At 38.3% G+C, this 25,297-nt stretch overlaps 1 protein-coding gene across 2 annotated transcripts; it reads right to left on the reverse strand.

The window, feature by feature from the left end:
- Nucleotides 1–3,484: 3,484 nt before the first annotated feature.
- Nucleotides 3,485–24,864, reverse strand: TGDS (TDP-glucose 4,6-dehydratase). Of its 2 annotated transcripts, none has more exons than XM_007960689.3 (12): nt 24,739–24,864; nt 22,564–22,630; nt 20,958–21,026; nt 19,578–19,668; nt 12,547–12,689; nt 10,544–10,642; nt 9,367–9,426; nt 7,894–7,937; nt 7,150–7,315; nt 6,544–6,602; nt 5,764–5,861; nt 3,485–4,309 (listed from the first exon to the last, which is right to left on the reverse strand). In XM_007960689.3, the coding sequence occupies exons 1-12, from the start codon at nt 24,822–24,824 to the stop codon at nt 4,239–4,241; spliced, it is 1,053 nt and encodes a 350-aa protein (XP_007958880.1). In that variant the 5' UTR covers nt 24,825–24,864; the 3' UTR covers nt 3,485–4,238. The 2 variants fall into 2 exon arrangements, with proteins under 2 accessions (XP_007958880.1, XP_007958881.3); XM_007960690.3 differs by having other exon boundaries at nt 24,735–24,837.
- Between the last annotated feature and the right edge of the window lie 433 nt (nt 24,865–25,297).

Raw genomic sequence — 25,297 nt, forward strand, 5'->3', positions numbered from 1 at the left:
CCTTGGAGGAGGTGAAGATGATGCCACCCTTGAAGATCTCAAGGATACAGAGAGGCCCCCACCAAAGCTCCATTTAATTCACCAATCTGGCCACTGCTGGAACTGAGTAGATCCTGGTGAATTACTGCAATCAAGGCCAGCTCAATTAAGGAGCGGCTCTGCTGTAAAGAGATACCTGTGACTGGGTAATTTACAAGAAAAGAGGTTTAATTGGCTCACAGTTCTGCAGGCTGTACAATCATGGTGCTGACATCCCTTGGCTTCTGGGGAGGCCTCAGGGAGCTTTTACCCATGGCAGAAGGCAAATTGGGAGCAGGCACATTACACAGTAAAAGCAGGAGCAAGAGACAGAGGCAGTGGCGGGGGGTGGGGGGTGGGGGGTGGGAGTAGGTGTCACACACTTTAAAACAACCAGATCTCACAAGGACTTACTATGTCGAAGACAATGTCAAGCATGAGGGGTTCTCCTCCATGACCCAAACACCTCCCACCAGGCCCCATTTGCAGCACTAGGGATTACAATTCAACATGAGATTTGGGCGGGGACAAATATCCAAACTTATATACCAGGTTCCGAAGGCAAACTTACATACCAGCTGCTGTGCTCAAGTGACATCTTCTTGGCTGAAGTGGATTAGAAGGCCTCTGGAACATAGTATCCAGCCACTGATTTGCTGAATGTGTTCTTTTCCATCTCAATCATGAACGATCAGAAACCGGGAGCATTTGCAGTATCACCTTAGGGCTATGTAAGTAAGTTCTGCTCTCCTAAGAGACTCAGGTCTCCTGAACATCCTGTAGAATGTCACACTGATCTATCACATTGATGGCGTCATGCTGATCAGGCAGAATGAGCAAAGGTGGCTGGCACCCTGATGGCCAGAAGATGGGAGATAAAACCTGATGAAGATTCAAGGACTTGTGATTTCAGTAACGTTTTTAGGAGTCAAACAATCAAGGTGTGCCAGGACATTCCCTCCAAGTTGAAGTCAAACTGCTTTATCTTATATCCCCTTTCTCAAAGAAGGAAACACAGAGCCTGGCTTTGGGTTCTGGAGGGAAGACATTCCACACTTAGGGGTACTGCTCCAGCTTATGTACTGAACGACAGAAAAGGCTGCCAGCTTTGAGGGGTCTGGGGCGGGAAAGAGGTCTGCAGCAGGTCCAAGCTGGGGTACAAGCATTCCTGCCACTTGGGCTATATGCTGTGGTAAACCCTATGGTGCTGGTGGTGTCAGTGGTAGAGACAGATGTAGTGTGGGTTTTATGGTGAGCTCCAGTGGAGAATAACTGTGCAGGTCCCATGGTTACACCTGGGAAAGACCATTTCAGGCTCAGTGGAGAATCATTCCTTTGTAAAATAAATTACTGTGCCATGGTAGACCCAGAATGCTTGACCACAGGACCCCAAATGACCATGCATCTAGGACTGCCCATATGTGCTAAGTGCACTTGGACCCACTGTTAAGGGCTGAAATGTGTCTCCCCCAAATTTTTATGTTGAAGTACTAACCCCTGGTACCTCAGAAAGTGACTATACAAGGAAACAAAGTATTTAAAGAGGTATGTTAAAATGAGATCTTTAAAACACACCCTAATCCATTATGACTGGTGTCCTTATAAGAAGAAAAAATTTAGTCACAGAGTAAAGATCATGTGAGGACAGATGATGGCCATCTGTAAGCCAAGAGAGGCCTCAGAAGAAACCAACCCTGCCAACAGCTTGATCCTGACCTTGGACTTCTAGTTTCCAGATCTGTGAGAAAATTAATTTCTGTTGTAGAAGCTACCCAGTCTCTGATATTCTGTTACGGCAGTTCCAGCAGAGTAATGTGCCCACCCACTCAGAGTCAGGTGGAGCCAGCAGCAGTCCACTGGAAGATGGAAACGGCACATCTGGGATCAAGCATGAGCAGAATGGGAGAGCACAAGTAAGTTGTAAGAGCAGGTAGGCCAGACTCCCATGTCACCACCTTAGTTCTTTTTTTTTTTTTTTTTTTTTTTTTTTGAGACGGAGTCTTGCTCTGTCGCCCGAGCTGGAGTGCAGTGGTCAGATCTCAGCTCACTGCAAGCTCCGCCTCCCGCGTTTACGCCATTCTCCTGCCTCAGCCTCCCGAGTAGCTGGGACTACAGGCACCAGCCACCTCACCCGGCTAGCTTTTTGTATTTTTTTAGTAGAGACGGGGTTTCACCGTGTTAGCCAGGATGGTCTCGATCTCCTGACCTCGTGATCCGCCCGTCTCGGCCTCCCAAAGTGCTGGGATTACAGGCTTGAGCCACCGCGCCCGGCCCCACCTTAGTTCTTTATACCTGTGGCCATACAGAGGGTCCCATACAACCAACTGAAAGGAGAAGAAAAGCTGATCTTGGTTTACAGATGGATTGGCCTGTTATGTGTGTGCGAGCCAAAACTGGAGGGTGGCTGCCTGAAAGCCATGCAGGGGTGGCCTTCAAAAGAATGTGGAAAAAGAAAACCTTTCCAAGAAAAAAGCTTTGAGTAGTATACCTGCTCATGCACTATGTATGGTAGTGACCTGTGGTGAGAATATCCGTTTAGTCATGAGCAGTAGCCTGGCTAGCTACTTTGGGACTTAGAAGGAAAAAGTCTAGAGGAGCAGGAAACAAGGAAGTAAAGGCTGCAGAAACATGGATAGGCCTATCTACGGGAGAGGGTGGCGAGTGTGAAGATCTGTGTATTCCATGTTAACACTCACTAGAAAGCAACCACCATAGCAAGAGGCACTGAACCACCCAGTAGATAAAATGACTTGGTCAGTTAACTTTAGCCAGCTTTCATCATCAGCCACCCCAGAACTACCATGATGGGCACCTGAATGGAACAGGCCTCACTGTACAGATGGTCCCTACTCTTGGGACCCACAGCATGAATTCTCACTTACCACGGCCAATGCAGCTATTGCCACCTGTGAATATCCAACTTGCTGGCAAAAGAGACAAATACTGAGCCCCCAGTGTGGCACTATTCTTCAAGGAAACCCACCAGCTACCTGGTGGGACATGAGCTCCATTGGGCCCTTTCCACTGTGAAAGGGCCAATAGCTGATTCTCACAATAGACATTTTCTCCACATGGGTTTGCCTTTCTGCCTGCACAGCCTGCCCAATTTTTGCTTCCTTCCTCTTTTATCATTATAGTCATTACTTTCTCTTAGCATTTGCTTCCTGCAAAACTCAACTGACACACTTGTCTTCCCTCTCTTTCTCTCCTGAAAGGTGAAATTGGAGAAACTGAAGAGAAGAGGGATGGACTTGGGGATCCCTAAGCACAGTGGGAAGCTGGTATTTAAGGGTATTTTTAAAGTGCAAGACTTTCTAATGAGGAATTATGACGCCTCCATACCAAAATCTGCACCCTTAAAAGAGGGTCACCCAGCTTATTATTTTCCCTTTCTCAACCCAATAGCCAATCAGTTACTTTTTCAAGTCATCTTAAAGTCTTTAGGGCAAAGAAATATTAAAAATACATAATCAAATTTTTTTTAAATTTTTCTACAGCAAAATAAAAACATTATTTTAAAAAGCAATATTCTACATTAAATATATTAAGATATTGACAATTTTATAAATAAAATCATTTTAAACAGTAAATACATGATAAATTTCTGATACAAGGTTTTACATAGGTTAATTGTGAAAATATAAAAACTTTACATCTTCTCTTAAAAAGCATTCAACGTAATCAATTTTACAAAATTATCAAAAGTTAAAAAGTGCTAGATATGCTTTTATTTTGTTCCATTACTAAGGCAATGATAGTATATCAGATCGTAAAAAAAGAAAAGGTGAATTAGGACATAAGACTCATCCTATATTGCCTAAAAACGAACATTTCAGAGACTTTCTTAGACACTGGGAAAGGCTGGGAAGCTGACTGAGTTCAAAACCAGTGAAGGTTGCCATCTGCCTAGCACCATTACCCCTCATGGTTGTCAGAACCAGGAGACTTCTTCCTGGCTACCCGTGGGGAGTCTTCTACCCCTATTATTTCCTAGTTTCCAGGAGAAAGGGTTTCAGAAAGAATTTTGACATTTAAATTCTATGCCAGTACTGAAACTCTCCCAAAGATTGAGGCATTCTGCATTTGAATATTATACAAAAAGTCATGAATCTAATTTCAAGTGAAAAGAGAGCACTTCATTTGGTCACTTAATTTCATACCACTTGTAGAGGTAGGATAATTTTTTTCTTTGACAACTGTCTTGACTATATAAATGGTGATTATACCGGAAAGGGTTCTAATGCCTTTTCTGCATTCTTCCAGTTGTGAAAATTCTCTCTGTACCATTCAACTAATAGGAAAAAACAAAAGACAAAAAAAGAAAAAAACTAAACATCAGTTAACCAACATTTACTGAGTTCCTGCTAGCTAAGTCTTGCCCATCAGCTAAGCAGCAGACAAGGGCTGCCTAATGATATAAACAATTTGATTTTGAACTTAACAATTAAGTCAATCAGAAGACATTTAAATCACCTAAAAAATTTATAATTAAAAATCAATGATTTTTTTTCTTTTTAACTTCAAAAGTCATTCAATACTGAACTTGTTGGTATAAATATTTAAGACATTCTGATTTTAAGGAATTTGGGGTGTTGGAAATAAGTCATCTGCTCTGATTTTAAGATTATTTTATATAAAAAAGTATAATACAGTGTTTGGTCATATAAATATGATAACACTGCATCAGAGTCACAATGAGTTGATGTGAACTTCCTTGCTTTTTTTTTTTTAAGAGAATGGGGTCTCGTTGTCACCCAGGCTAGAGTGTAGTGGTGTGATCATAGCTCACTATAGGCCCAAACTCCTGGGCTCAAGAGATCCACCTACCTCACCTTCCTAAATTGCTAAGACTATAGACATGTGCCACCATGTCCTGCTGATTTTTTTTTACTTTTTGTAGAGATAGGGTCGTGCTATATTTCCCAGGCTGGTCTTGAACTCCTGGCCTCAAGTGATCCTCCCACTTTGGTCTCCAAAGTGCTGGGATTACAGATGTGAGCCACTATGCCCAGCACCTTTCTTCTAGTAATATGTTAAATTATTTTATATTGCTATACTATCAGTAAAAGCTTTTTTAGTTTAAAGAAACCTGATAGTTTTAAATTATTTTTTGTTTTTTAATATTTGACTTAAGTATTTTGTATTTCAAGCTCTGAATCAAAACTTTTTTTTTTTTTTTACATCTGGGTAGAGATTTTCTTCTGAATACATTTCTAAACAGAGCTTTAATATATATACACAGACTTTATAAGCACTTATTTTAATAGATTTTTCTGCACATACTAAATGTATTACCTTTATTGGTTTCAATATAAAAAGCCTCAAGATACAAAAAAGACTGCAGCTCTATTTCACCAACTCTAAGATGCCACTGACGGATCATTATTTTACATACATGTAAAAAAGAAAAAAGCTACAATAATAAATATAAGACACTAGTGATTATAAAAAGACATACCTTTTAGGAGTGTGAAGAAAGTGAAAAAATATGTACCTCAGAATAAATAATACAGGTGTTTGATTAATGCTAACGAGATATGGGAAGATTGATCAGAAGTTGGTTTATAAAATTCAAGATGCTTAGGAAACACAGGACTATTACCAGAAATATATGAAATGTGGCAATCTGAAAACTACAAATGATTCAACACAATATTCCACTGGTTTGTATAATGTTCTGGAAATAAGTTATTTTTCCTTTAAATTTTCCTGACTTGACCCCAAAATGATTAATTGATAACTTACTTGTTTTCTTTATTCCTTCTTTCCAAGGCACTTTAGGTCTCCATCCCAAGCCATGTATTTTTTCTGACTTCATTGGATATCTCATGTCATTAGTAGGTCTTGGAAAACAAAACAGATTTAAAATGATATTGTAGATATATATTTACAAATGTAGATACTAGGAGATATATGTTTATGCACCACAACCCAACTTTTCTCTTGACAAAAAATTCCCAATAGGTTTTCTGCAGGAAGTTTGTAAAATCAAGTATATATTTAAAAAAAAAAAAAGTCATCCATAATGCCAGGTGCCTAACCTTCTCTGTGTCTCATCTTCCTGTTTCAGCCACGATCTAGCTATAAGTGAAATACCTGACACATAAAAAAACTCAACAAATGTTCAATGAATGAATAAACAAATACACAAAACCTTATTAGGACTCATATGCCAGGCTGTGGGTTGCAGTGAGCCAAGATTGCACCACTGCAGTACAGCCTGGCGACACAGTGAGACTCCGTCTCAAAAAAAAAAAAAAAAGAGAGAGAGATGTTATTATCCCTAGTTCACACTGGAGGTTTGAAACCTCAGACTTGGAAAGGGTCAATAATTTTTTAAGTCACATAGCTAGTAAGTAATAATGCTATACTTAATCTGTATGGTACTTATGATTATGAAAAAAAATGTTTTACCAGAAAATTCAAAAGAGATAAACTAGTTATTGGTCAAGTCCACATATTTTATAATTTTAAAGGTACCTAAGATTTCACAACCTTTCCCCAATGTTTTAACTTGTTACTCACCTATCATTAACATAATCAACCCAATTTTCCATTTCGGACTCTGAATTGGTCTCTTTGATCTGTTAAAATGGAGAAGGCTTTTGAGTAAATTATAAAATGAGATCAGAGAATAACAATGGTATTTAATGGCTGATTATAGCGGGGAAGACAGCTAAAATGAACATCATTTTAGTAACACTGTCTATATACTAAATTCCATCTGAAGCTCAGATATACACATTGGATTTTGGTTATTATTCAGTCCCTTCTTTCTATTAAATGAATTTATAATTGATGTCCCCTAATATATATGGATATTCATAACTACTGATATAATTATTTTATATGTCACTGTTACTTATTTTAAGACACAATTTTATATTTCTGAAAATGAGTTATGTCTTACAATTAGGGACAGTACATTTAACGAATTATTTTTTCCTGAAAAGCTGTTACTAAATAGGTGATAAAACTTAAATTAAGACACATATGGTACACATAATCCATTTCATTTTCTACTTGCTTACTTTTAAATTAAGTAAACTGTAAGCTTCTGATTTTGACTAAATTAATGGTTACTGCCACTAACAATTTTGAAAATACCACCCTTTTAAAATAGATACATACCAGTTGTATTAGTTCTTTGGCAAGCTGGACAACTGACATTTCAAAATTGGTTCCGATGTTATAAATTTCACCTGGTTTCCCTTTTTTGAGGACAGTGAGAAATGCTTCTACAACATCAGTAGCATAAAGGAAGTTTCTTGTTTGAAGCCCTGACCCATGAATGCAACTAAAGAGATTAAATGAAGTGAAATCATGAAGTGTAAAAAGGTAAAGTTTCCTAAAGCATTGACTGGGTACTACAACTCCAGAGAAGCCATTTCCCATGGGGATCCCAGAATCTTTTACTGAAAATACAAATTCTCATAGCTTTTCTAAATTTTGTTCATATTTCTTAAATAATTTCCAAACCTTCTGAGGGTACTTAGTAGGAAAGTGACAAACATATTAGTGACCCCTGTGAAATGTGTATTCAATTTTATACCATAAGTTCATTTTAAAGAAATATCTACAGTTCTATGAATTAAATAAGTTCTTTGAGAAAGTAAAATTATATAAAAATAGATTTCAAATGTTAATGCTATAATTCAAAGTTCTATGATAGGTTATTAAGATTTGAAATTATCTCAAGTAAATTACAAAAATAAGATACAGATTATTTTAAAAACTATTACACTGGAGAAATGATTCTTAAATTTGGTGGGACATTAAATTTTGTGGCCTTTAAGACTTTATGATATTCAAGAAAGTGTCACCAAATACTCTAACATACCAGAAAAGCATATGGGTAAAAAGGCAATAACATACCATTTCCTGTTGTGCTGTAGCAAAGATATAAATTTTGGAATAACCTAAAAGAATATTTAAATATCATTTCAGACTGGAAATTTACTCATTAGTAAGAATCTGAACTCATACCAAGATTAAAAGATTATTAAGAAATATGCATAGGGATTGCTTCTAATTCTTTTCATCAGTTCATTGTAAAACCTACTATAATATTTGATAAGTAAAAGAACTCTTAGTTTGCTATTTCATGAAGAAAGGTTACTTGAAGATAAAATGATCTAAACAGTGGAAAAATGCAGAAAGAGTCTTCATCAGACAGTTGGTCTCAACATAAGGCTCACCTTTGTGCTGACTTCATAAAGGCAGACATTTGTATCTTACTTATTGGATTACATATAGCACCTATGCACTAAGTGCTTGAGGAATTTATAGAAAGTAAATTCCAGTGCTCTTGGATTCAAAGAAAACTTATATTAAGCAAAGTAAATATTAATACCTGCAGGTCATGACATGGCCCTTTCCTTTGGGCAAACAGATCAATGCAACCAGATGGGAAGCAAGAAAACCCAGCCAGGCGCGGTGGCTCATGCCTGTAATCCCAGCACTTTGGGAGGCGGAGGCATGCGGATCACGGGGTCAGGAGATTGAGACCATCCTGGCTAACACAGTGAAACCCCGTCTCTACTAAAAATACAAAAACTTAGCTGGGCATGGCGGCGGGCGCCTGTAGTCCCAGCTACTTGGGAGGCTGAGGCAGGAGAATGGCATGAACCCGGGAGGCGGAGCTTGCAGTGAACCGAGATCACGCCACTGCACTCCAGCCTGGGCGACAGAGAGAGACTCCCTCTCAAAAAAAAAGAAACAAAAAGAAAAGAAAAAAGAAAAACCCAGTCTCCAAATTTAGGCCGAGTGGCCAAAGTTATGTAAAATCAGACTTGACGATACAGAACCAACCGCACAGGCATTTTCAGCCTCTAAATTTTTTTATTCATTACTTGTAGTACTTTCTGGAAGTCATGCCTACACCATAAAGATAAGTTGAGGCACAGTTAGCCAGTTGACACTAAGACAGTTAATGTATACAAGCTTCTTGCATCACTAGCTAGCTAGCTTTTGACTTTCTGTATACCCTGACATACTGGTCTGACTGCAAACAAGGAGTCAACTACAGCATGTCAGTAGTGGTAGAAGTATACTAAATGCTTTAAAGTCTTTAAAAGTACAAGGTATTTTCACATATATCATTCTCATTGGATTCTTCAAAATCTCTGCCAAGTGGTGAAGCCAGCTGGTGAGTGTCAGCCAGCTTGAGACTTAAAACTCATCTTCAATCTCTAAGTCTGAAGGAATCTGCAAGTGGTGTTATACAGCATATAAAATTATGTAAAATTTACAACATATTATTTTGACAAATAACTGAAAAGAGGTTATTTCAAATAATGAGAAGTTACAATCACTGGAAAACACCATGAATTAAGAAGTAAAGTTTACCTTTTCTGGATATTGATGTGGTCCATAAACATTACTGCTTCTTGTGATAACAACTGGAAACTTAAAAGAATATTCAACATTAAGGCTTTTGAAAAGGTCTAATAATGATGATTATTTTAAAGACGAGCAGAATTTCAAAATATGGGCACCATTGCCTAAATAATTCTACACACCTTAAGGTCAAAGGGAAGAGATTTTTTTCTAACGTAAGGTTTCTAGAAAGGAGAGAACAGGATTCAGATAAAGGCAGAGGTTCCAAAAAAAAGGAGAGGAACATTCTTTTATTAGTACAAGAAGATGAACACAGATGGCACAGGTTTATGAGTCTGACTGATAGCAAAACACTGAAGAACTTTCCAGCTGATTATTTTAAAGACCAATTCGAGGACTCTAAATTGGCTCTCTTCATTGTACCAACCCCTACAAATAAAAAGAGCTACTATGAAAGTGAAAAGGACTGATGCCACCAGAATCCAAATTGTGAGAGAATCTTTAGGAATTCCAAGGCTTGCCTCTCTGACCCACACCCTAAAAACTCACCAAGAGCAGTGGGAAGCCAAATGTAGGAGATTCAAGGTGAGGATTCATATGGGGTAAGGCTCCCATACTGACACTGTCAGAGCCACCAGGGGCAACTCTACTTCCCATTCATGAGGAGCCACGAAAGCCAAATCATGCAGAGAGAAGCACACGGCAGAAAGGGGATCTGTCCTCCCTCTGTCTTCCTCCACTCATAGGACTCCAACCTCATTCTGACTCTAGCTGTAACACTCTACCTATTACCGAAATAGAAAAACAATGTATATTCAAGTTATTCCTTTAATGATGAACTGAATAAGAAGTCGGTCTGATTTTGTCCACACAATAGAGGAAATTAGTTTTTAAAATTCCGTAATATGTAAATTTTCTCAATCTATGCCTTCTACTCTAAGCACGCTGCTAAAAGCTGACTTGGGCTGGGCGTGGCTCACACCTGTAATCCTAGCACTCTGGGAGGCCGAGGTGGGCGGATCACTTGAGGTCAGGAGTTCGAGACCAGCCTGAGTGTCAGATCGAGACTATCTCCGAAGAATAAATAGAAAACTTAAAAATCTTTAGGAAAAAAAAAGCCCACTTGGAGTTTTAACACTTAAGTCCAAAGGAAAATGTTTCAAGAGTTTCTGCAATCAGGTCTTACCTTATATCGTTCCCAGTAAGACTGTACAAAACATTCAGCAGCTGCTTTAGATGATGCGTAAGGATTTGTAGGTTGTTTGGGTGAAGATTCATCGAATTCCTAATTTTAAAAATACATATTTAAAAAATTATGCATATTTTAAGTATAAAAATCAAAGCATACGTTAAAACTTGAAATGTCAATCACCAAATTTTAAAAGCCACTTCTTAAATCCTATGTGCCTGGTGTTTTCCCAAGGACATGTAGTAACTTCTTTAATGTGCACAACAATCCTATATAGCAGAGAGAGGGAGCGGCAAGGGCCCTGAGACAGAAGCGTGTCCAAAGGAATTGCAGGAAGGTTGATATGAGGGAAGAGACCATGGGAGAGGAGGTCAGAGAGCTTGAGGAAGGCCAAAACCTTGAAGGCCACCGTAAAACAATGACTGATTTTTCAGCAGACTAAGGCCAGGTCTGACTTACATTTTAAAAATCACTCTGGTTACTGTGTCGGATCTGATGTAGGGTGGCAGGGTGCATGAACAAAGAAGTTTATCTGATAACAACTGCAGAGAATTGAAAAACAGTTACTTCTTGGAAGCAGAATTGAGAACTGAGAAGTGGTCAAGGTCTACTTTTTCTCACTGTCAGTCTTTCTGGACTATTTGATTTTCACTGTGTATGTGTCTTGGTAAAATAAGTAAATTCATAAATAATAAACAAAATGAGGTCACTGCAGACACCAACTATAAAGATTATAGATTGGACAATGGAGTTTCCTTTGCATAAAAAGTACATTATTTATGCATGATTTATTTTAAAAAATAGATTCTAAGGCTGGACACAGTGGCTCACATCAATAATCCCAACACTTTGGGAGGCCGAGGCAGGTGGAGCACCTGAAGTCGGGAGTTCGAGATCAGCCTGACCAACATAGAGAAACCCCATCTCTACTAAAAATACAAAATTAGCCAAGCATGGTGGCGCATGCCTGTAATCCCAGCTACTTGGGAGGCTGAGGCAGGAGAATCACTTGAACCCGGGAGGTGGAGGTTGTGGTGAGCCAAGATTGGACCATTGCACTCCAGCCTAGGCAACAAGAGCGCAACTCCCATCTCAAAAAAAAAAAAAAAAAAAGATTTTGGTTTTTACAAGAATTTTACACTGTCTCCTTGACATTCCAATCTGACTGAAAGGGAAAGATATGACTGAAAGGGAAAGATGAACAGGTAGTATGCTGCAGTGTAACTTATGCTTTGGTCCACGGAATGACATTCATCATATGTGTAAGAGTGGGACAAAAAGGTGAGATCTGCAATTCTCTTGCAAAATTACAAATAAATCTACCTAAAGAGATTTCTGGGGCATGAAAAAATAAATAAATAAGTCTCTACCAAGACTAGGCTGTTGTTCCCCATTTGGGGCAGTATCACTTGATCTGAACAGAGGAGACAATGCAATAACATTCTGTGATGGTTAACACTGTCAACTTGATTGGATTGAGGGATACAAAGTATTAATCCTAGGTGTGTCTGTGAGGGTGTTGTCAAGGGAGATTAACATTTGAGTTACTGGGCTGGGAAAGGCAGAGCCACCCTCAATCTGAGTGGGCACCATCTAAGCAGCTGCCAGTGTGGCTAGAATATAAAGCAGACAGAAAAACATGAATCGACTACCCTGGCCTAGCCTCCCAGCCTACATCTTTCTCCCATGCCGGATGCTTCCTGCCCTCGAACATCTGACTCCAAGTTCTTCAATTGTGGGACTCAGACTGGCTCTTCTTGCTCCTCAGCTTGCAGATGGCCTGTTGTGGGACCTTGTGATCATGTGAGTTAATACTTAATAAATACCCCTTTATATATCTGTCTATTCTATCAGTTCTGTCCCTCTACAGAATCCTAAAACACTTTGAAGAGTACTACAAGTATATATAATTTGAGGATGAAAAAAGCCCAGTGTAGGTTTAATAAAACTGTATCATGGTACATGGTTAAGTAGATAAAATATACATTTTCTAAGCTCACCTTATCAAGACTGCCACCATATACTTCATCTGTGCTGACGTAAATAAACTTCTCCACTCTGGCTTCATGAGCAGCACTTACCAAAACGTGAGTGCCATAAACATTAACATAGGTAAACTCAAAGGCACGTACGAATGAAAGATCTAAAAAAAAAAAAGAGTGGAAAGCTAAAACAAGACTACCCAACGGATAAAACAAATGTCAAATGTTGGACTCAGGTTTAAGGAGGGTACTATTCACGGCTCTTCATTTACCACAGCTGCAACAGTTATAGTAATAACATACACAGGCAGTGATATTTATGATTTCTTTAAACCTAAATTACATAGTGCATGCAAATTCTTGGAACCCAGAAAACTATCAGTGTTAAATTTGCAGGAAAGTTTTTTATTCTATAAGGAAGAAAATTTAAAAATAATACACCGAAATTTAAAATGTTCTTAAATTTAAAAAATTATGAATTACAGGGCTAGGCTTTTTAAGATCAATCTGTTACTGCTGAAAGCAATAAATGTTGAATGAGTTATTTAAAAATAAATTCACCTTAAAAGAACTGAACCTCTATAACCAGGAAATGGAAGGAACTTCCTTAATGATGAATCACAATCCAGAAGCAATAATGGAAGAGACGGATAAAGTTGACCATATAAAAATATTGCATGGTTAAAAAACTAAAAACAAATTAAAAAGACAAAAATGACAAACTGGGAAAAACCATGTGAAATTACAGAGATAAATGGTTAAGTATCGTCAACTTATAAAGAACTTTAAATAAATAAGGACAATCCTACAGTAAAACAGGTAGGAGACATAAACAGTTTAGATGAAGAAATACAAATGGGTCCTTAAGATTATGATGATCAACCTCACATACAATTAAAAAAACCCAAATTAAAAACTCAGAGATACCACTTCTTATCAGACTGGCAAAAATTCAAAAATTTGACAAATCACTTAGTTGTTGAGGCTGTTAGGCGAAAGATACTTTATACACTGACAATGACGATGTAAAATGTTTACAATCCCTAAGGAAGCAAACTTGGAAATATCCAGTCAAATTACATAGGCATTTCCCTCTAGTCCAGAGTTATGGGCTAAACTGTGTTCTCCCCGTAATTCATCTTAAGGCCCAACCCCTTCCCCCAGAACCTCAGAATGTGACTATATTTGGAGATAGGGCTCTTAAGGAGGTGATTAAGTGAAAATCAGGTCTTTAGGATGGGTCCTAATCCAATCTACCTGGTGTCCTTAAAAGAAGAAATGTGGACTCATTGTGTGTTCTGGAATAAAGTAAATGAGTAATTAGGGTGGTGCTGTTGAGAACCAAGGTGTTCAAGGTAAGGAAAAGATGATATAAATGAAAGACTGACGAACTTAAACAAAAACTCTGAATCTGAATTGGACATTTCAGTATAAACCCATGTCACATTTAATCTTAAGTAAATAGGCGAATAATATTCCCTAGTTTTGTTAACTGAAAAAGCCTTGAAACAATGTCCAATCAGTTAATAAGCACTCCCAGGGCCCAGATTGTGGCCTCTAAACACCATTTCCCACCAAAAGGAACAACGGCTCCTGAGACAAAGAGCTGATTCCAGATCTTCGGGGAAAAAACATTGAAGATAAAACTGAAACATCCTATCAAACCAGAAAGTTAGATGGCTGTCAAAGACTGCTAAGGTCATGTCAAAAAGGACTCAGGAAGCAACTAGAAGAGCCTCTCAATGGCTAATGGTGAGTCATTTTGAACATAAATAAGAAAAATAACTGCAAGTGGTTAAAACAAAAAAAAAAATCAAATGTGTTAAAATCTACAAATTCATAATGATACTAAAAAAAAGAAAAAAGAAAAAGGAGGATGCTTGGAAACCAAATCATTATAGTAAAATCTACTAAATAAATAAAAATAATCAGGTATTTAACCTGGCTTTTCTATAACAATTAAATATCAAGGTAAGCAAATAATTTATAAGGAAAACTTTTTTTTTTTTTTTTCTCTCTCTCTCTCTCTTTCTCTCTCTTTGTTGCCCAGGCTGGAGTGTAGTGGCACAATCTCAGTTCACTGCAAACTCTGCCTCCCAGGGTCAAGCAATTCTTGTGCCTCAGCCTCCCGAGCAGCTGGGGTAACAGGTGCCCACTACCACGCCCAGCTAATGTTTTTGTATTTTAGAGACGGGGTTTCACCATGTTGGCTAGGCTGGTCTTGAACTTCTGACCTCAGGTAATCCACCCATCTCAGCCTCCCAAAGTGTTGGGAATACAGGCATGAGCCACCGTGCCTGGCTGGAAAACTTGTTTTTATGTAGATATTACAGGTATAAATGAAGAAAAACATAATTAGAATATCATTTTGTAAACCCCTAATATAATGACTACTGACTATATAAAGTAGTAATAATGACATCTAGTGGGAATAAAAAAATAAGATCAATTTAAAATTCCAGGCTGGACATGGTGGGTAATCCCAGCACTTTGGGAGGCCTAGGTGGGTGGATCACCTGAGGTCAGGAGTTTTGAGACCAGTCTGGCCAATATGGCAAAAGCCCATCTCTACTAAAAATACAAAAAATAAGCCAGGTGTGGTGGCACATGCCTGTAATCCCAGCTACCTGGGAGGCTGAGGCACCAGAACTGCTTGAACCTGGGAGGCAGAGGTTGCAGTGAGCTGAGATCACAATACTGTGCTCCAGCCTGGGTGACAGAACAAGACTCCGCCTAAAAAAACAAAACAAAACAAAAAAACAGATAAAAACAGAGTTAAAAATAGCTAAAAATGGAGTTGGAAATTAAATGGGAAGAGGACAAAGGTTTTGATGAACTTTACACTTTGATAAGCTAATTATACATCTGTAATTTGTAGGGTAACCACTCCAAGAGTACCAAGAGAACACATAATTTCCAAACTAGTAGAGGGAGAAAAAGAGAATAAGAAAAATTCCTCAGTCAAGTCCTTTAAAAAAGCAAGCAATAATTTTTTTTAAATAAACAACTTTTTACAAAGGAAGAATTCTTTTTTTTGAAAAAAAAGTAAGCAGCAACCAAGGAAACAGAACAGGTGAGAAAAGAAAGCATACAGTAAGATGGTAGGAATAAATCCAAATATAGCAACAAACTAAACACTGAGGGTAAATATCAAGGATGGTCAGGATGGGTTTTAAAAAAATCAAAATCCAAATACACGTTGTTTACAAGACATGCAGCTAACTCATAAAGCTAGAGAAATAAAAAGATGGAAAAGTATCATGAAAATACTAACCAAAAAGGAAGTAACACAGCTATACTAACGTCAAACAAAATAGATTTTAAAGCAGTACACATCACCAGGGAAAACAGATCACTTCATAAGGATAAAAGGTTCAATTCACCAGAAATACACAAGAGATTTAAAGGACGTCATTAACCAACTTAACCTAGTGGATGTATAAAGAACAATGAACCCAATGTTTGCAAATTAACATTCTTTTAAATACATATACAAGTTACAGAAAGTGACCATATACTGAGCCAAAAAGCAAGTTGTAGCATAAAGGACTACAATCATAGAGTATGTTATCTAATCATATACATTTAAGCTAGAATTCAATAAGAAAAAGAAAACCCATACATGTTTGGGAATTAAGACATACAAGTCTAAGTAACCCATAGATTAAAGAAGAAACCAAAATCTTTTTTCTTTTTTTTTTTTTTTTGAGACAAGGTCTCATTCTATTGCCCAGGCTGGAATGCAGGGGTGCAATCTCAGCTCACTGCAACCCCACCTCTTGGGCTCAAGTGATCTTCTCACCTCAGCCTCCCAAGTAGCTGGGACCACAGGCACACACCATCATGCCGGGCTTTATTTTTTATTATTATTTTTTGTAGAGACAGGGTCTCGCCATGTTGCCCAGGCTGGTCTGGAACTCCTGGGCTCCAGTGATTCGCCTGCCTTGGCCTCTCAAAGTGCTAGGATTACAGGTGTTAGCCACCGCAGCCAGCAAGAAATCAAACTCTTCAGAATAAAAGATAAGGAAAAAATACATACGAAAATCTGTGGGATTCAGATAAAGCAGTATTTAGAAGTAAATTCATAGTCTAAAATGTATACATTAGAGAAAAGGTGAAAATTAATAAGCTAAATATATCACAAAGATTAGAAAAAAGAATAGAAAGTAAGCCTAAACAAAGCACAAATAATGAAATAATAAAGGTAAGACCAGAAATTCATTATATAGAAAACAAAACACGCATAAGAAAAGATCAACAATGTCAAAGATTGTTTTTTTGGAACAACAATGTCAAATGTCAAATGCTGTTTTTTGGAACAACAGGGTGGGAGGTTTGCTTTGCTGGTATAAAGAATTATTATAAAGCTACGGTAATTAAGATGGTGTGATAATAGTATAAGCACAGACAAAGACCAACGGAATTGAATAGAGCCGAGAAATAGAAGTATACATATAAAAACACTTGACCCATGACAAAAGAGACAATGAGGAAGAGTCAAGTCTTTTCAATAAATGATTTTGAGTCAAACTGATATGGATATGGGGAAGAAATCTAAATGTAAAAGGAAAAACAGTAACTTTTAAGAAAAGAATTATAAGACAATGTCCATGACCTTGGAGGTGGGAAACGAGTTCTTAATCAAGACAGAAAGAGCACTAACCCTAAAGAAAAAGGTACAGATAAATTAACCCACATTGAAATTAAGACAACTTTCACTAACAAGACACTATTAAAAATGGGAAAAGGCCGGGCGTGGTGGCTCACGTCTGTAATCCCAGCACTTTGGGAGGCTGAGGCGGGTGGATCACCTGAGTAGGGTTGGGAGTTCGAGACCAGCCTGGCCAATGTGGTGAAACCCCATTTCTACCAAAAATACAAAATTAGCCGGGCGTGGTGGCACAATCCCTGCTACTTGGGAGGCTGAGGCAAGAGAATCGCTTGAATCCAGGAGGCAGAGGTTGCAGTAAGCCGAGATCGTGCCATTGCACTCCAGCCTGGGCAATGAATGAGACTCAGTCTCAAAAAAAAAAAAAAAGAAGAAGAAGAAGAATGTAGCTACAAAAGGCTTGAATCCAAAATACATGAAATCTGTAAGGAAAACACTGACAACCTAATACGAAATGGTCACAAAACTTAAACAAATTTTTCCAAAGAGGATATACTAATAAGAAAGAGAGGGAGAATAGTCCAATAAACAAATGAAAAGGTTTTTAACTTCATCAGGGAAAAATAAAACCATAAAACTGACACAGCAAGTGTTGGCAAATATCTCATAAATTGCTGGTAGAAGTGCACAACTGCTTTTATCATTAACCAAGTAGAAGGATTTGCTTTAACAGACATGAAATCATTGTAATCGTCAATATAGTGCGTATCAGACAGGCAGAGACAAACAAATGAAGAGACAGATACAAAAATAAACTTGATATGACAGAGGGTAGAAACTGGTAAACTTTTCAATAAATGGTACAGGAACAATTGGTATTCACATGGAAAAACATGAAATTGGTGTTATAAAAGAATTAATTTCAGATGGATTACAAATCTAATTGTAAAAGACAAAATTATAAAGCTTTGAAAAGATAATATAGAAAAATATATCTTCATGACCTCGGCGTAGGAGAGAATTTAAGAACTGAAAAAGCAGTAAGCATTAAGGAAAAAACACACATTCACTACACTGACATTGAAAACATCTGTTCATCAAAACACACTATAAAGAAAGTGAGAAGATAGGCCATACAGAGTAGAAGGCATCTGTAACATACAGAATGACAAAGAACTAGTGTCCTGAATATATAAAAACTCTACTTGCCATTTTTTCTTATTGAAACTTCTCTTTCAATGAGAAAAAGGTAAACAATCCCATTTTAAAAGGGATAAAAGATTTCAACAGCATTTCACAAAGGAGAAATCCAAATTACAAAAAGCCATATGAAAAGTACTTAATCTTATTAGTAATCAGGGAAAATACAAATTAGAAACATGAGACACCACTACACAGCACTGAAATTGGCAAAAATGGAAAGACTGACAAAACTAAGCTTTGGTGAGATCTGGAGCAACAGGAAGTCACACACTTCTAGAGGAGTGGAAGTTGGTATAATTACTTTGGAACATGGTTTGACATTATCTCAACATGAAATATGCAGATCTTATGATCTCAGTTATATAGCCAAAGGTAATGTATATTTATGTATCATGATACATGTTCAAGGTAGTAGTGTTCAAAGTTGCTCCAAAGTGTAAAGAACCCAAATGGCCATTAAGAATAAAGTATATTAAGTAAACTATGGTGTATACATATATATTTTTTACACTGGAATGACACTGAAAACAAACTATATCTATATCCGACTCCATGGATGAATCTACACGGATTCTGAAAAAACAAAAAAAACTACATCATTATATATATATATGTATATATACATATATATGTATATATACATATATATGTATATATATACACAACAGCAAAAGTGTAGAGAAAAGCAAAGGAAATTATAACTTTAAATCTGGTAATAGGCAGCAGTAGTACTTACTAGTGAAGAGGATTCAGCAACATTCTGCCTTTTGTTCAGGTGATAGATACATGGGTGCTCACATTATCATTATTTAACTGTATTTCTAAACACTTTCAAATATATTTCATAATAAAACTGTCAATTAGAAAATATCTAAAATTCACAAAATGATATAATGTTCATCTGCACACCATAACAAAATTTAAGAAAAACAACGTAAAAAATACAGTTGACAGCCCATCTCCCCATTGCTCCCTTTTACTATCCTGAATTGGTTCAACTCAAGTTTTCAGACAGCATTCAAGGTTATATTTCACTAATATAGCCTTGCAATGCTAATAAAAGTATCTAAAAAGTGTTGAGTTTATTGATGACACAGTGGCTGTGGTCTTGTTTTTCTAGTACAGTATGATATATCCTCTTTCAAATATAAGTATTGTTAAGTACGGAGGTGGGGGTAGGGGGGCGGGGGCCAGAAGAGAACTGCCAATCATAACTGTAACATAAAACAATGCTTACCTACATGTGTTTGCGCAGCAAAATGTAGTACTATATCTATTTTTTCTGTTTCAAAAAGCAGTTTCACAAAATGAGAATCACATATGTCACCCTATATGAAAAAGCAAACATGAAAGGGTTAGATTTCATTGAGCACTCTTATTCATAACCATTTTTACTATAACATCCCCCTACCTCCCACCTCCCTGTTTAATAGAGAATGTTTTGAAAATTCAACTAAGTGCTCAAACAAGTATACCAATGATGTATTTCTCCAGCATCTTAGGATATTAGATATTCAATTCAAATTATTTTTCCAAATAATATTTTAATGAGCACCAACAACTACTAAGTACCATGCTAGTGTTGTCCACAACATTTTTGCCAACCCAAGGCCACTATATTAAGAGAAAACTTTTTTAGCATTTTTAAAGAAACCTTTGAGATAACCATTACTAAAATATATCTTAGGCAGGGTGCAGTGGCTCACGCCTGTAATCCCAGCACTTTGGGAAGCTGAGATGGGCTGATCACTTGAGGTCCAGAGTTTGAGACCAGCCTGGCCAACATGGTGAAACTTCGTCTCTACTAAAAATATGAAAATTAGCTAGGCACGGTAGCGGGTGCCTGTAATCCCAGCTAGTACGGAGGCTGAAGCAAGCGAATTGCTTGAACCCAGGAGGCAGGGGTCGCAGGGAGCCGAGATCATGCCACTACACTCCAGCCTGGGCGAGAGAGCCAGACTCTGTCTCAAAAAAATATAGTGTAACAACTGGAATGATATTTTGAAAACACATTTTATCACAATTAAGTAAAATTATGGTACTTCTAACGTTTATATGTACATTTAATTCTTCTAAAAATATGAATTCTTGACAATTTGTCAATAGCTGAAGAAAACACTTTCATACAGAATTATGAAATGGTTGTTAGTATATTCTAAGTTTTGTAGTTAAAAAGAGAGTTTATAGCATAACTATAAAAAACAATATATCATAAGTAAAATAGTTTCATTTGACAATAACATTTCCCTTTGCAAATTATTGAACTGGTCCTGTGGTTTATACTTTGGATTTGTCTAAAAATGAGACTTCCAGAGTCAATCAACCTTCACAGGGAAAGACTAGGGAGGAACTAAAATACAAACCATGTAAATTCAGTCAGCTACTGGTAGAGCTGCTAAGGTACCAAAAATCACATGTAGCTTTGTATGTGTTGTCAATCAAAAGTAGTATCCTCTAGAGCACATGGTACTTTTGGAAATTAACTATCTGATCTTTTAAAAGGCCTTTAATTAGTGTTCCTTTCAAGCTCATATTACACAGGTTTGTAAAGTACAAAGATACTATAATCCCTGCATGACTAAAGAGTCACAGTACAATTACACGAAAATGTTCATACCTGTATAAATTTGTAGTTCTGTTTGTTAGAAATGGTTTCAAGATTCTTCAAGCTTGCACAGTAATCCAACTTGAAAGAAGAGAGCACAGAAGGGGCAATACAAAAAGTGACATTAGCTTTTCCAATCAAATACCAATTTATTTTAGACTATAGATGTTAATGGTTATAACACAAGAGCATGTCCTCTTAAAGTGTGTTTGTTCCCTGGTTTTACACTCTTTGTTTTTTTTTGAGACTGAGTCTCGCTCTGTCGCCCAGGCTGGAGTGAAGTGGCGCAATTTCTGCTCACCGCAAACTCTGCCTTCCGGGTTCACGCCATTCTCCTGCCTCGGCCTCCGGAGTAGCTGGGACTACCGGCACCAGCCACCACAGCCCAGCTAATTTTTTGTATTTTGTAGTAAAAGCAGGGTTTCACTGTGTTAGCCAGGATGGTCTCGATCTCCTGACCTCGTGATCCGCCTGCCCCAGCCTCCCAAAGTGCTGAGATTACAGGCGTGAGCCACCATGCTGGCCTGTTTTTACACATTTTAAGTTTCTGATATCTTAAAAGTAAAACACAAGTAATTTTGTTACCTTTTCAAAGTACCAAAAACCAAAACAAAAACCTTTTCATAAATCTCTACTTTAAAAAATGTTCCTGGCTGGGGGTGGTGGCTCATGCCTGTAATCCCAGCACTTTGGGAGACTGAGGCAGGCGGATCACAAGGTCAAGAGATCGAGACCATCCTGGCCAACATGGTGAAACCCCATCTCTACTAAAAATACAAAATTTAGCTGGGCTTGGTGGCGTGCCTATAATCCCAGCTACTCAGGAGGCTGAGGCAGGAGAATCGCTTGAACCCGGGAGGTGGAGGTTGCAGTGAGCTGAGATTGCGTCACTGCAACCCAGCCTGGCGACAGAACAAGACTCCATCTCAAACAAACACACAAAAAAATGTTCCTGCCAAAATTTGCCTGTAGCCACTGGTGGCTAGAAAAGTTTACTATTTCTTACAGAAAAGGAATTAGTGATTGAAAATAATTATACCTGTGTTATACATAATAGAATTTATTATACCTATTCCTCAAACTGTTGGTATATTGGTGATATAGAAAAAAATTCCTGTCCATAATAGCAAGTCAGGCAAAGCTTCATAAGAGTTAAGGGTTATTCTTATGATGGATGTCCCAATTACCCTGATTTGATCATTACAAATTGTATACATGTATCAAAACATCACCATATGCCCCATAGCAAGTACAGCTAAGATATGTCAATTAAAAAATAGACAAAAAAATCCAATTAAGGCTTATAATCACCAAACTGCCTTACAAATTTTTCTTATAGTTTTTTTTTGAATGAAAATCCAAAAAGTCCATTTACAAAGTAGCAACTGAAAAAACAAAACAAAGACTTTACTTTGTGGACCACCATAAGAAATGCAAGTTTCAAAAACTGACATATAAGATTAAATACAGCATAAGCACATTACAATATAGAGCCTCTAAATTGCTAAAATGACTAAATAAAAAGTTAAAATATCAGCATGACAGGATTCTAGTACTTTTAAAAAACATAAATTGAAATGTAATTTCAGTGCATGAAGCTCATTTTTATAAAACTCACCTTGTCTAGATTTATGATCATATAGTTTGGATAATCTTCCACTAAAGAGACAATCATATGTGATGCACTATTTTAAAAAAAAGTATATCTTGTTAGTGAAAAATCTTTAAACTCTTGAATATTTTCCTAAGATGTTGAGTACTAGGAAAATACTCAAAGATAACTTTAATTTTTTCTAAGATAACAGAAAACAATATAACTACACTAAATATACACACATGCAAACTTTTTACCAAACTTCTCAACAGTATCTATAAACGAAACTTTTACATTCCATTTAGACTATGTAGAAGAGAGAATGTACTGGTTCTGGGTACAGGGAAAAAAGTCAGTTTAACCAAATGATGCCATACATACATGCACAAGTGTAGGGAACGATAAATGGGAGCCAGTCAGCACAACTGTACATGCCTATAGCATGCCTTTTTAGGAACTGCAGATATAAGTATGTAAACATTAAATTACTATGAGCATAGTCAGTTGTCTATATTTAATAGTAACTTCTGCAATTGCTATTTCTTGGTATAAGATTTTGGTAATGTTAAACTAGAATCCTCAGGAGGGTTCTAGACTGAACCCAGGATTCCCAGGCTAATAACAGCTGAAACCATCCTGAGTTGGATATCCACTGTGGGTCCTGAGCTTCAGAGGACTCTAAAGAGGAATCAGAGGCATATCTCAGTGAAATGATCTACCAGATTTACCACAAATACTTAAAATGTTGGGCTCCCAGGAAAGGGCAGCCCTTGACCAAATTATGAACTTGGAGTTTGTAGTCAGCATTCCTTTCACAGCACTTTCTACCTCACCCCCCTCTTGGACCTGCACTCTAACACAAGTATTACCCTTTCATGCCCATAGTCCTCTTTCTTATTAAGTGAAACTTGCCAGCCTGATGCTGTCCCCCAAGTGACTTGTCAGATTAGAAGGGGTGATTTAATGTGCAAATGGCCATAAACAGGAATCCTCACATTCTCTTTTCTTCCACTAGACATAGAGTTCCTTGAGGGGAGGATGGGAGAGTTTCCTGTTTATTACTCTTGCCTTCATCCATTCCACAATTACTAAAGACTTACATAGAATGGGCCAGGCATTCTTCCAGGTGCTGAGTGAACAGTAGTCTCTGTCCTTATCATGTTTGCATTTTAGAGTGGGGATACAAACAATAAACAAGCAGACACAAATCCGCAATATAATTGCAGGTAGAGGTAAGTGTGCTAGTTGGGAAAGAGGCTATTTTAGATATGGCGGTCAGGTAAGAACTCTCTGAGGAGGTCATATCTGGACAAAAACCGGAATTGAGTGATGCAAACAGCCTAACGAAAGGGGAAGCAAGTGCAAAGCCCTCAAGATAGAAGTGTGTGTCTTGGTGTGTTCCAAGAACTGTAAGAGGGGAAGCATGGCAGGTACAGAAAAGCAGATCACGTTGCAAAAGTAGGGCTTGGGCACTTGAGTTTTCTAGATATGGCAGAGTTTGGGCTTTATTCTAAGTGTGGCAGGAACCACTGAAGTAAAATCCTGCTCCTAACATGACCTGATTAAGAAACACTGACTTGTATGTGAGCAACAGGCTTTAAAGGAACATGCGTGGACGCGGTTATGGCCAACCAGGAGGCTACAGGAGCAGTCTAGGCAAAAGATGACGGTAAACATGGGCTAGGGTGGAAAGGGGAAAGTGGTGGGAAGTGGTCGCCGTAAGGATATACTTTGGAAGCAGAGAGGGCTTGCTGATCGAATGCGGGTCTGAGGAAGAAAAGGGTGTCAACAGTGGATGTGTAAATGTTTGGATGTCCTATTATAATCCTCAAATCGTTTTTGGGGTGCCTATGTGTACAGGGCCCATCGTGGGGTGGGGGTGCTCTAGGATGGGGGTGGGAAGCAGTCGGTGAGCAACTTAGGGTAACTTGCACGCACTCAAGGAGTGACGTGGTGGGCACCTCGGGCCACAGAAGGGCGAGAGTAACACAGGTTTGGAAGAGGCGTTTTAAAGAAGTCACAGTTTCAAAGGAACCACTTCTTTGCAGGCCAGGGAGAGAAAAGCTGGTCTAGGTCGTACATTAGGACCCTCCCATCAGAATAAGGACCCCTCAAAGCTGGACCCAAATTGCCTAGGGCAAGCAGAGCTGCGGGAAAAGGTAGGGGTTTCTGGGGAGCCACTTCTTGGCCATTACCTACATGAAACCAGCACCGCCGGTCACCAGGACCCGCTTCGCAAAGCCGCCGGGAGGACCCCACGGTTCCTCCCAACCCGCTGCCGACATCTCCCAGCTCAGCAATGCCTAGTACCGTAAAGCGTATGGTCTGAAAAGCGCAGGGAAGTTCCGCCGCGACCTTTTGCGACGCGCCTCACTCACCGGACACGTTAACAGGGTAGCCAGAGCTTCCGGAGACTGCTCTGTGGCCAATTTCTCCCCGCCCACTAGCGTGCTGGGCGGGGCCGCGCTCACCACAGCGCTGGCGCTGCTCCTTTTCCGCATTGCCTGGTTAGCCAGGTGCAAATAGGGTCGCCGGTATGGTGGGGGTATGGAACATTTTTCCCGGAAATGCCACCACTATGGATCAGATTTATGAATGAGTACCTCTTTTCATTCTTGTACTACAGCCATATCTAGAGGTTTCCTATCAGTTGAACTGAGAACGGGGAGTTGTTGCAGATGGAGATGGGAGGTTGCAATTTCAAAATGATTTTTTTTTTTAGCGGGGCGGGAACAGGGTCTCCCTATGTTACCCAGGC

The sequence above is a fragment of the Chlorocebus sabaeus genome, chromosome 3 (genome assembly GCF_047675955.1).
Source record: "Chlorocebus sabaeus isolate Y175 chromosome 3, mChlSab1.0.hap1, whole genome shotgun sequence".
Classification (NCBI taxonomy): Eukaryota; Metazoa; Chordata; class Mammalia; order Primates; family Cercopithecidae; genus Chlorocebus; species Chlorocebus sabaeus.